Below are 12333 nucleotides of genomic sequence, written 5' to 3'. Positions count from 1 at the left end.
ACTATTTTGCAGTGACACAAAATCACTATAATTTTTAATCCAACCTTTTAATCAAGTCTTACAATGGGGAAAATTAGGCTATCTATGAACATTGGATGGACAAAAAATTTGATGATAGGTCATTCATGAGAGAAAAATGCATTCATCAAGATGGGCATGTGACACACTGCCACATCAAAAAGAAAAGGACAGCACTTCCTGGAACTTTTATCCTAAAAGTAAGTATTGGCCTAGAGTACTGATTTGCAACACTTGATAGTTATTGTAGTCCTAGACTAAATGTTAACTTATGCATTTACTCATTCACTTGCACAAAAACAGATTCAGTATTCCTCAAAATAAATAAAAACAGTGGCAAGCTGAGTGAAACAGAAATATTACGCAAACCTGCAATGAGTAAATGTAATTTATAACACAAATATACTTTATTTAATCTCACTTTATTAACCAATGTCTTTGCTGCTGACCTTCAACGATCTAATTCAACCATACTAATAAGCAAAAATGACTTTAGATAAACATAACATTTGAGTTTCATCTTTTTCTTTTTTTCTCTTTTTTTTTTTGCTAAAGAGTATTGAACTTTCTGCATCCTATTCTTCTGCAATCCAGAATGGCAGCACATCTTAAAGGTTTGTTTGAGCTGCACCCTCTGTACAGGTGTGAATTTGCTTTTCCTTCCGCCTGAGGCTTATTCGTTTCACTCTTGGTGTGAAAGGGCCTTTACATTTGCCAAAAATATAACTTTTTTTTGTTATTAAAAAAAATAGACATGCAAGACCAGCCCAAGTGAGAAAAAGTAACGCAAAAGTAACATAACGCATTACTTTCCATAAAACACATACTTTCCGTTGTATTGCAAGTCCACTCTCAAATGCAAAATAAATAAATAAATAAATGCATTAGTCCCATCATTGAGCCGATCACAACTGTGGAGGCTCATGTTATTTTTGGTGAGACGAGCTTGGTTTCAGTTTCAGCCACAAGCCTGGACCGCTGCCTTGAAATGTTCCATTGCAGTTAAAATGTGTAACACAAAAAGATCATTTATATACAGACTGTGCAATTCATCATCTCTTTGACAACTTCAATTACTCAGTATATATTATCTTTTAGGCAATAAGAATTTTTTGTTAAAAATATAGAAATAAAATTTGAATAATTCAGTTTTTGGTGCTTTAGGCTTAAATTGGAACTAATAAAGAACCATTTTATTATTTAATTTTTTAATGAACTAAAAAAAAATCAGGTAGCCAGCTCTACAGCAACATTTAAATAGAGCTGGTAAAGTACAGTAGGTGTTAATACCTTGTGTTGGTTCATACAGAAAACACAATGTCATTTAATAACGGCTTAAAAATAAGATGGCGCTGAGTGCCAGCACAGCTTCGTCTGCCTTTAACTGGCCACTCCACGTTGAGGCCTTCAGACCTTTGTTTGGATCAGCTGTAGAAACAGGTTTTTCATATTAATAAATGTTACACACAAGAACATTGTAACAACAATGTAATAATCAAAGTAATGTTTTGTTTCAGTTCAAACCTGTGACGTTGAGGTACAGAAGATGGCCTTTCCCTTGAAACCCACTGTTGAGACATTTGGCATCACACTGGTAGTATCCACTGTCCTTAAGGTTCAAGGAATTGAATGAGAGGAAAATGTTCCTGTTCCTGAATTGTTCTTTTTCGGTTTCATTTACTGTGATTAAATATTGGTTTGGATCTGTAATGAGCTTGGCCTCGGGCTCGGACTCTTGGGTTTTTTCTTTGGGATTTATGTACCACCAATTGGTCACAATGTCACAGTTCTTCATCTCATACTGCACCTCACACTTGAGAGACACAAAATGGCCTTCAGTCTTCGTCACCGATTCACGTGAGTATTTCACAAGCACTGTACATGGGGAATATTTTGCATTTCACTTGTAAGCCCATCAAAAATATTGAATGCATTAAAAAAGACCTTAACACCAAAATTTGACAACAACCCAGCTAGAAAAAGTATGTTGTAAGAATGTTTTGCTAACGTTCTGATTAAGTCATGAAAACGTTATTTCAGAATGTTAAAAATGTCAAATTTTTTAAATGTAAAAAAAAAATCTTGGTTTTTGGTGAATTTCATATAATACTTGCAAAATTATCAATCGAGAAAACACTCCCTTAATGTTTTCTGTTTTATAATTTTTCAAGTATTATGGGAACATTAATTTTGAACGTTCTTTGAACCATCTGAAAAAAGTAGTAAGTAGCAATGTTTAATACACATTTGACTAACGTCTAACTAAAATGTTTAAACCATGTTTAAAAATGTTTAAAATGTCTAACCATGAATGATGTAAACAACACTTTTGCAAATGTTCGATGACGTTATTAAAGACCAGATAACTTTGATCTAACATTCTATTAATGTGGAAGAACATTTGTTCATAACTTTGAACCTTGGCAGAAAGTTCGCTGTTAGCTGGGAAAGCTTCATTAAAAACAAATGTGTCTGATTAATATACATAAATCTTAGTCGAGAAGTGAGCGAGACTTACCCCCTGCTGGAGACGATAGCAGACTGCAGAGAACAACCATTGTGAGAAACACAGAAGTCGGCTGAATGATCTGCATGTTTTTGTACTCAGTCAGAAGAAAATGGCTAACTTGAACATGGCTACCTGAAGTTTGTCTGAAGCTCTAACCACATCGAGAGGACTTCCTTTGAACTTTGCAGATGCAGCACTGCTGCATCATTTTAGACAGGCAATCACAGACCACGTGGCTGCTGAAAAAACAGGCAGCAAAGAACTGTTTGAAAGTTACAAGTTGGTCGTTTGAGGGAGCAAAAACTTTAACTTGTACAGGAATCATGCCTAAACTTTTACTGCTAGCAAGTGGTTACTGCTTCCTTTTCAGTTCAACCAGATCAGTTGACCTTTCTTTTCACTTCACTTCTCTTTTTTTCAAAATCTGCAGTGTTATAGTCATTTTTTATTTTTTATTTGTTTTAACTAGAATGACTCAAAATGCTGTATGACACTATGATTATAAGGGGATTTCAGGAAGTTGATTAATCTTACATATGATATTTTTAGTCGTTATCTGTGTGTCACACTAATTTGTTGACATCATTTATGTGCCCTGCATACATTTCCTGTGTTTGCCACACTTTTTCCCTTTTTGGGGTTACGCATAGAAATGTAAGTAATGTTAATGCAGCAATTGACAAGTTGTTTTTAATTCGATGCAAGTGCAAATTGCAGGTTAGACATATACTGTAACATATACTGTAACAAACACAAATATGTAACTTTATACTCTTGATTTACTTTCCAGTCAATCTTGCTAGACACACTTGTACACTGTAAAAATAAAAGGTGCCTGGAGGAACCTTTTGGGGTTCTTCACTTTGCCACACCGGCGGAACCGTCTGTAGATCCTCTAGGCACCCTTTAAAAAGGGGCGGTTCTCTGAAGAACCACACAGGTTTCCTGAGGAACTCTTATATTAGGCACTGTGTGGAACCACTTTGGGTGCCTCCAGGAACCAAATTTCATTTTTTTAAATATTTAATTTCATGTTGTAACTATGGTTACCTTTGACTTCTATTATAATAAACAAATTGAACCAAATACAAAATAAGAATTGTTTATTACATATTTTATATTCATTTTTATACATACACTTCCATGCACATGGGAAAAAAGCTAGTCATAGATTAATATCAATGAATACACAAAAAAATAGTATAATACATAAGCAACATGAATAATCAACCATACAATAGGCTATACAAGAAATGACATTTCAACAAAATGCATGGAAACACATATGTTCCACGAAATAATTCAATGTAAAAAATAATAATTTTGACTAATTAAAAATGCCCATCTTCACTTAACTTTAAAACATTTGTGTTTCAGTCCGATGGTAAGTCTGACATCACTGTTTCCAAGTCCAAAAGCTCTATCAGATGCTAAAAACAAACAGTGCTAATATGCACTTATTGTGCTGTAATATTCCTGAAAATTACGATCCTAACCTTTATTTCTATACCGAAATCTCTGATGGTTAGATATTCAGCTATTTTGAATCATAAAATGTTGAAGTCTGGGATGCCGTTAGAATGGAGACTGTAATGTACACTGTGGCTTTTGAAAAGCTTAAATGTGTGACTTGAATCAACGGTGTTCATAACACTAGAAACAAGATAAAGGAAGTAGAGGCTTCGACCCGGAAACAGTATTAAGGTGCAGTAAAATGATCTGTTGTTCTGTGGGACCGTACTCACAGGGGCACAGAAATAAAAATCCCATATATGGGACCAAACCGGATACCGCTCAAAAGGTTAAACATTGAAACCATGAATACAAAAATGAAACTTTTGCCCCCTCGTGGCACCGGGCCTGACTTTGAGGTCTCATGGTAATGAAAAGGTGAGTCCAGAACCTCTGAACTAAATACAAAGTGCTTAAAGGATACCATAAGTTCCAGCAAGAACCGCAAAGATTGTCAATGCTCCTCCAGTAACCCTACTATAGGAGAAAGAGCTTTGAGGCACCTAAATTACATTTTGAAGTTCCTTGAGTATCCGACAGGATATTTGAGGCTCCTTTAGTTTTTACAGTGTACAAATATCAATAGTACAAATATTAACAATAGTAACAAAAAGTCATCTCTCTGAGCAGGCTTTAGAGTTTCCTGCAGGAAACCACAAAAGAGGTTCTGTCTCCAATAATGACATAACTTTCACTTTGTTTCAATGTTGAAAACTAGGTTTTTCACCCTTTAGATTCTCGGTTTGACATCAATGACATAATTTGAACAATGACATCATGAAAACATCAAAACTTGCATTTATGAATTTATAAATAACTGTCACATACTCAACTCCAGAGGAATTACATTACATTCAAGCAGTACATTCAAATAACTATTAAAGTGCAAATGCATATCTGAGACATGAAAATACATGACTTATAGAATGAGTTTTATCTGTCTTACAGTCATTCTCTGTGGTCAAAATATGCTGACATAGTGGTAAAAATATTACGTATTAAACTATATTAATGCAATACTACACAGTAATCCACACGTAAACATGTAAAATAATATGTTAAAAAAATAAATTAAATAAATACTAAACAAGATTTTCCTTTAAGGAACATAAAAAAATTCACATTCACAAAGATCATGAGCAAAAACAAAATGCATTCTATGAGGTAGCTGCAGAGTTAACATTCCTCACTTTCGTCATAAAGCGATTTCATCCCAAAACTGGCTCCTTGGTGGGGAGAAATAAAATGATTTAATTAGTTTGTTATTGACATGCTGTTCTTAATGGACGACAGTATGTGGAGTTGCATTAACCAATTTAAACTAGAGGGATAGAATTTTGCAGCTTACTCTTTAGTTTGGTGTGAAGACAGATGACAAAAATGACAATAATCATAATAGCCATGACAATGATGACTGAAAATGTAATGACGTAGTTTCTTGGTGTAGTGTTGTTCGCTGTAAGACAAGAAAATATATTTTTCATTAAACAGTGAGAAAAAGTATTGCAGTTAAAAACTGCCAAAATGGCAACAATGAATGTGTGGCTTAATTGGTTTTGCTCTTTTGTCTCTAAAAATGTGGTTCAAGTTGTAACATCTAAATTGATTGTTTTATTTTTTTTACTCATGTCAACAATATTTAGTTTGACTGAATCAAGTGACTGTAGGTAGAAAGTAACAACTGCACATTTTCTTAATGCGATTCTAGCCGATATCCATGTTGAACCTGTTACCTTCATCATCATGTCGAGGCATGTAGATTTGAAACCTCTTCTCCACGCTGTCACTCTGAGCCAAACATTCCACGTACTTCCCATGAAACTGTGACAGTGGAATTGTGATGTTACTTGTAATGGTGGTTGAACTGTCTTCGTTGAGCTTAGTGAAACTATTTGACCTGAAGTTCAGTTCTGTCTCTGATGATTTCCATTGGATTGTTGGAGTTGGTTTACCAGTGGCTGAACATGAGACTACAACATCTGAGTCAGAAGTGGGTGAAGGATTCACTTCTGCTGTTATTTCTGAGATACCTGGAAAATACCAGCAACATAATTACTTAAACTATAAAAACTTCTAAATATAAGTTTGTATGTATATATATATATATATATATATATATATATATATATATATATATATATATTCTTAATGTTTTTGCAGGTTCCACTGTGACAACATGCCCCGCCACATAAGATCATTGTGCGAGTCAAGATACAGTACAAGGTATGTGCTGTTTATTCATAAAGTGACTTTTAAAATTAAATTTTAATTTGAGTACTGCTGCATTTAGCCCATATACCAAACACTATTACTATTACTAAAACCATGACTATACATCATCACAGTAATATTTAACTTGTCAAACATGTCAAACCACTGTTTTGGCAAAAATAAATTGTATAAAATTTATAAAATTACACATTTAAAAAACACATAACCTTCCCCAAACTGATATGCCCTAGTCTAAAAAACAGTTCAATGTTTTGGTTCAAAACTGCCTTTGTTAATTGATCCTTGTGTTTCTGACTGAAAATCTGATTGATAACCTTAGTGATTTCCCTTAGTTTGGTTGCAGGTATTTACCTACCTTTAACAGTGAAGCACAAGGTTTTTCGTATGGGTCCTGATGGATACACTTTGAAGGAACAAATGTAGCAAGCCTCGTCTTCAAATGTTGTGTTTTTGATCTTAATCGATGTTGAATTATATGTCGCCAGAGTTAAATTGACTTTTCCCACATACGCCTCATCCACATTATCCTGGAATTGTTCGCTGAATGTTGCCAGAGTTTTTACATCTTCGTGCGTGCGCACGATGCGCACCCGCTGCCAGGTGACATGTTTGACTCCAGACGCGAACGGCAGCGTACAAGAGAGTGAAGCATCCTGACCCAGCACAACATCTGTGTCTCCTCGTGCTACAATATCTGAAAGGTAAGCTGTGGAATTAAAATAAACAAGTTATTAGTTTGCAAGCTTAACACAGTTTTGTCCTAAAAAGAAATGCAACAAGTAGCCTAACAGGTAGGATTCTCTTGACTAACCTCTGTTTATGAAGCTTACAATTAGGATCAAGTTCAGCAGACACAACATGTCGAATGTTTGGCATGGTCCGTTTGTAATCTGACACATATATATATAGTCGAATCATTTTCGAAAGTAAAAGGAAATTTCCCATATGACGCACTATTACTGGTTGCAATGGTTGTGAGCTTACAAAAAAAATGGGTTCCCCCGTTTCGCGTAACTCACGTGATTACCGGAAGTAGCAGATAAACGTAGCCTATAAAAAATACAGTTAAGTTCCTGCATTCATGTCATTTGAATTGCCTACGCCACCATGTGACTTTCCTATTTAAATGGCAGGATATTTTGTATGACAGGTAAAATGAGCTATCACTTTTGGGAAGGAAAAGCATGTTAAACAGGAAGACTCATATTTCCCAGAAACTAATCTGCAAATGCAGAAACGGTTTGTATATTTGCTGTCTCATGTAAATGTATCGTGGCAAATCCGTGAATTCATCACAGCATTCAGATTCAGCACTCCACATTAGGCTACTGTACACTATGATTTAGATTCTTCAGAATAGCTATTATTTTTACAGAAAAGGATATCACATACTTATTTGTTTAGCAAATGGATATATTAACATGTAAGAAAAATTGTCAAAAATGTTTTTGCTAACATAATTTAAAACCAGGTTGTTGGTTGTATTTGTCAGCGGATTATTCAAAATCCCCTAGAAGCATGATTAAGATAAAGTGATCAACTTGTGTGTGTGTGTGTGTGTGTGTGTATACAGTGGGGAGAACAAGTATTTGATACACTGCCGATTTTGCAGGTTTTCCCACTTACAAAGCATGTAGAAGTCTGTAATTTTTATCATAGGTACACTTCAACGAGTGACGGAATCTAAAACAAAAATCCAGAAAATTAACATTGTATGATTTTTAAGTAATTAATTTGCATTTTATTGCATGACATATTGCATGATGTATTTGATACATCAGAAAAGCAGAACTTAATATTTGATACAGAAACCTTTGTTTGCAATTACAGAGATCATATGTTTCCTGTAGTTCTTGACCAGGTTTGCACACACTGCAGCAGGGATTTTGGCCCACTCCTCCATACAGACCTTCTCCAGATCCTTCAGGTTTCTGGGCTGTCGCTGGGCAATACGGACTTTCAGCTCCCTCCAAAGATTTTCTGTTGGGTTCAGGTCTGGAGACTGGCTAGGCCACTCCAGGACCTTGAGATGCTTCTTACGGAGCCACTCCTTAGTTGCCCTGGCTGTGTGTTTCGGGTCGTTGTCTGGAAGACCCAGCCACGACCCATCTTCAATGCTCTTGCTGAGGGAAGGAGGTTGTTGGCCAAGATCTCACATTACATGGAGACTACAACATCTGAATCAGAAGTGGGTGAAGGATTCACTTCCACTTTTATTTCTGGGATACCAGGAAAATACCAGCAACATAATTACTTAAGGGTCCCGTATTATGCCCCTTTTCACAAGATGTAAAATAAGTATCTGATGTCCCCAGAGTGTGTATGTGAAGTTTCAGCTCAAAATACCCAACAGATCATTTTTTACAGCACGTTTAAATTGTCATTTTTTGGGGCTCAGAAAAACGCACTGTTTTAGTGTGTGCCCTTTAAATGCAAATAAGCTGCTGCTGGACGACCCAGGGGGCGGAGCTTCATGAGCTCGCGCTCAGTAGCTGTGTCCCAATGTGAAGGCTGCATCCTTCGAAGGACTGAAGACTTCAAGGATGTAGCCTATGCGTCCTCCGAAGGACGCACCATGTAGCCTCCGTAGGATTTCCTAATTGCGCAGCCAGGTGTTCCCGATTACCACTCCAGGCACCAAGCAACGGTGTGAGAGTATGCTGCCATCCTGACAATTCATTTGATATGCTATGGAGCCAGAATTGGCTATTGTCATTTTTATGTTTTATATTTTACTGGAGGACATGGTATTAAGGATGTTTCAGGTCATACTTTCGGCTTAGCCGAAGATTCAAATGTTCATTTATATCTTACCTTGATGCGAATTTGTAGGCTAGTGTATTATTTTTATTATGCACATAAATTCACCATGGTAAATATATTTACACAGGTTTTTAACCCCATTTGAATATAAAACCCAGTTGAATATAAAAAGTCCAGTGCGAATGTTACTCCCGCTCGTCATCGGCAGCTGTCAGTCACTGTTGCTAGGCGACAAGAACAATCCTCTGTAGGCTAGACCGGTCCGAGCGCTTCAGATGCGCCCTTTGAAATGGGACGGAGCTGTAGTTAGCAACAATTTGTTAATATTGTGACAATAGGCCTACATTTTGTTACTTTAATTTTCAAAATAACCAGTGGTGGTATGCAAGGAACTACATACTTCGTTAATAGCCTACTCGAAGTAATTTTCCCACACGGGACAGCAACACTACAAAATTGTTATTTTACAATATGATGCATTGTTTTACATTAAACTACACAAAAGTATATAGTTTAAATGTATCAACCTTGAAAATATTCAGAAGTAAAATGCAACATATGCAGTAATAGAAATGCAAAACATCATAAAAACCCTGACAAGGATTTTTTTTCCTGCAGAATTCCTTTACTTTTACTCTTGATACCTTAAGTACATTAGAGTATGCAAGAAAAAGCAAAAAAAATTGCTTAACTAAGGTTTAAAATATATGACTAGTAGTTTTTCACCAATGTGGTATTAGTGGTTATTAAAAGTACTTTAGTGTAATAAAGTATCTCAATATTTATTCCATGAGTCAGCCCTGCAAACCTGTTGGTAGACAACTTAGTGGATAGTGTAAATATGCAGTCAAACACTCTGGAGACTATCCCAGATGATGTCCCACCAGCAGGAGGCCTTACCAGGGTCTCTATTGTGGAGCCCATCCCGGTCCAGCAGCACACCAGGGTCTCCCACTCAGCTGAATAAAAGTCTACATCATTTTTCTTATTTTATGTACTGCAAATTTAAATGTTTATGTTGATTTTGATATGTTTAACATATGTTGTAAATAGTTGGGGGAAAAAAAGGTATAGAAGAATTTGTTTCATGTAGAAATTATGACTGTCATTACAAAAATAAACAATGTCCAGAGCAATGAATTCTCTTTTATTTACACATTTAAAGTTGCATAAAAATAAATAAATGTACAGATTTTTTTTCCTTTTAAAAAATATAGGTAAAAAAAGTTAAACAAGAATATATATATATTTCTCAGTAATTCTTTCAAGAAGAGAAAACAGCCTGTCCATCCTCTCCCTACTCTCCAGTGCTCTCCTCGCCTCTGCAGTCCCATGTCTTCTCTAATCAAGTCCAAAAACTCGTCCTCTCTGTCTCGCCTTCTTCGTGGTGCTGGTGCTGGTGCAGGTGTTGCCCCTGGCTCCTCCTCTTCTTGGTCACACACTGCTGAACTCGGCCCTGGTCTGTCCTCAGGGATTGAGGCAATGACGACAGGGGGGTTGGTGCAATGCCTCTGTCCCAACACCTCATCTCATCCATGAGGACAAACCAGGGCCAAGTTTCAGCAGTGGGTTTCCCACTCACACCCTCACCTGTCCCAGGACACTTGCAATCCTAAGGCAGAGCAAATTAACCATGGCTTGTTAACAACAACAGCACAATACATTTCAGCAAAGATGTGTGTATTAATTTTCTTTAATATTACAAATAGGTCGTTAAACTAATAACGTTATTACCACAAGTTTTGCCTAAAACTACCTGACAAATGAAGCCATGCAATGGTGACGAAGGAGTCCCAGCCGGGTCCGTCACTTATTGGGTTCCCCGGAAACATTTCCGTTGTGTTCTGTTCTATTTGCAGCGCGTTTTTGTATTTGTTTGTGTTGTGAACTTTTGCAGCGCGTTTCTGTATTTGGTTGTGTTGTGAGTATTTGGAGCACACATGTGTTGTGAAACTGATGAAGATGTTTTCTTAATTTGCAGGTGTTTTTCTATTTGCATGTGTTTTCTTCAGTTGCAGTGCGTTGAGCTCTCTCGGTCACCGTAAGAAACTCTCAGTAATGGTGTTCATTTCGAGTCGGACAATAATGCCTACAGAGTCAGAGTGCTGTATAGAGATGGAACAGGTGTAGTTTAGTAGTTTAATTACGGTTATTATAATGTATTTGTCATCTGCTTGTATGTATCCATTATTTATTAATAGCCTACAAGTCTGCTGTTTCGGACCAGGTCCGAATGATAATCAAACATATACTGATGAGTTTAATAAAGTTTATTGTACATCTCACAAAAGATGAAGCGTCAGTTTTACTTCAGAAAATCACCGTAAGAGCTGAGTAAACACAGTAAGTTATAAGAAGTGCGCAAGTACATAAACGAATTTCGGTAGAGTTGAGGGAGCATTTCTGTGGGTGGAGGTTAGTCAAAAAACTGTTCTAGTGACGTCATTAAAGAAGGAAGTAGAGGGATGTAGTCCAAACGGGCCATTCGATGTAGGCGACTTCTGTTAAATAAAATATCTCGCTTGGCATTGAAATTTGAGCTTTATAATTTTACAGATATTATTTATACTCTAACAACAACATTACACACTAACTAAAGTTTGAAACATGGGATCATGAAGAACGGGACCTTTAAGTACAATCTTTTAACACTAAACAATAAATTATGTGATATCCAAAGCTCAAAATGTCTATTAAAGTTCACAATGTATAATATACTATCTTAACCCAATGATGCTGACATTTGCTTTCGTTTTTCTGGAACTGGAAACTGAATGAAAGTCTTGCACTGAGAATCCATTATCATTCATAGACAGATCTCTGTGTACCTTCTGATTCACACAATCCCGTATGAGTTATCATATCTGCATTATCTTGGATGAAAGTGCTTGTTTGACACTTACACAACATATACTCTACACTTGCCATACTTTCTGCATCTTATTGACCAATTAGTGAAGCTAGTATTACATTTTTTATTTCAGGGAATATTTCTCAGGGTTTACTTTTAAAATAAATTACCCCTCAAGTATTGACTACAAAAAAGCAATTATATATATATATATATATATATATATATATATACACACACACACACACACACTACTGTTCAAAAGTTTGGGGTCAGTAAGATTTTTAATGTTTTTAAAAGAAGTATCTTCTGCTCACCAAGGCTGCATTTATTTGATTAAAAATACAAATAAAAACAGTAATATTGTGAAATATTATTCCAATTTAAACAGCTGTTTTCTATGTGAATATACAGTAAAGTGTAATTTATTCCTGTGATCAAAGCTGAA

At 36.0% G+C, this 12333-nt stretch overlaps 2 protein-coding genes across 2 annotated transcripts; both read right to left on the bottom strand.

Annotated features, from left to right (window-relative positions):
• Positions 1 to 406: 406 nt before the first annotated feature.
• On the bottom strand, positions 407 to 2754 carry LOC311068678 (uncharacterized protein). The gene is made up of 3 exons (XM_084091285.1): positions 2537 to 2754; positions 1543 to 1893; positions 407 to 1446 (listed from the first exon to the last, which is right to left on the bottom strand). Exons 1-3 carry the CDS (start codon positions 2610 to 2612, stop codon positions 1343 to 1345), a joined length of 531 nt encoding a protein of 176 aa, XP_083947411.1. The 5' UTR covers positions 2613 to 2754; the 3' UTR covers positions 407 to 1342.
• Positions 2755 to 4821: 2067 nt separating this feature from the next.
• Positions 4822 to 7291, bottom strand: LOC311068627 (OX-2 membrane glycoprotein). Its single transcript, XM_084091199.1, has 5 exons — positions 7083 to 7291; positions 6627 to 6977; positions 5773 to 6069; positions 5388 to 5495; positions 4822 to 5265 (listed from the first exon to the last, which is right to left on the bottom strand). The coding sequence occupies exons 1-5, from the start codon at positions 7168 to 7170 to the stop codon at positions 5216 to 5218; spliced, it is 894 nt and encodes a 297-aa protein (XP_083947325.1). The 5' UTR covers positions 7171 to 7291; the 3' UTR covers positions 4822 to 5215.
• Positions 7292 to 12333: the final 5042 nt, after the last annotated feature.

The sequence above is a fragment of the Abramis brama genome (genome assembly GCF_963993115.1).
Source record: "Abramis brama genome assembly, chromosome: 2".
NCBI classification, from domain to species: domain Eukaryota; kingdom Metazoa; phylum Chordata; class Actinopteri; order Cypriniformes; family Leuciscidae; genus Abramis; species Abramis brama.
The sequence above is the reverse complement of the archived record's forward strand: the minus strand, read 5'-3'. Positions and strand labels throughout refer to the sequence as shown.

What these genes read in the sequence shown, in the direction of transcription:
- LOC311068678 (XM_084091285.1), bottom strand. Translation starts at nt 2,612, where the DNA reads ATGCAGATCATTCAGCCGACTTCTGTGTTTCTCACAATGGTTGTTCTC. An exon ending in GCTATCGTCTCCAGCAGGGG is followed by an intron (nt 1,894 to 2,536) that starts GTAAGTCTCGCT and finishes CCCCATGTACAG; the next exon opens with TGCTTGTGAAATACTCACGT. An exon ending in TCTGTACCTCAACGTCACAG is followed by an intron (nt 1,447 to 1,542) that starts GTTTGAACTGAA and finishes CTGTTTCTACAG; the next exon opens with CTGATCCAAACAAAGGTCTG.
- LOC311068627 (XM_084091199.1), bottom strand. Translation starts at nt 7,170, where the DNA reads ATGTGTCAGATTACAAACGGACCATGCCAAACATTCGACATGTTGTGT. An exon ending in TGTAAGCTTCATAAACAGAG is followed by an intron (nt 6,978 to 7,082) that starts GTTAGTCAAGAG and finishes TTAATTCCACAG; the next exon opens with CTTACCTTTCAGATATTGTA. An exon ending in GCCTCGACATGATGATGAAG is followed by an intron (nt 5,496 to 5,772) that starts GTAACAGGTTCA and finishes CTTGTCTTACAG; the next exon opens with CGAACAACACTACACCAAGA.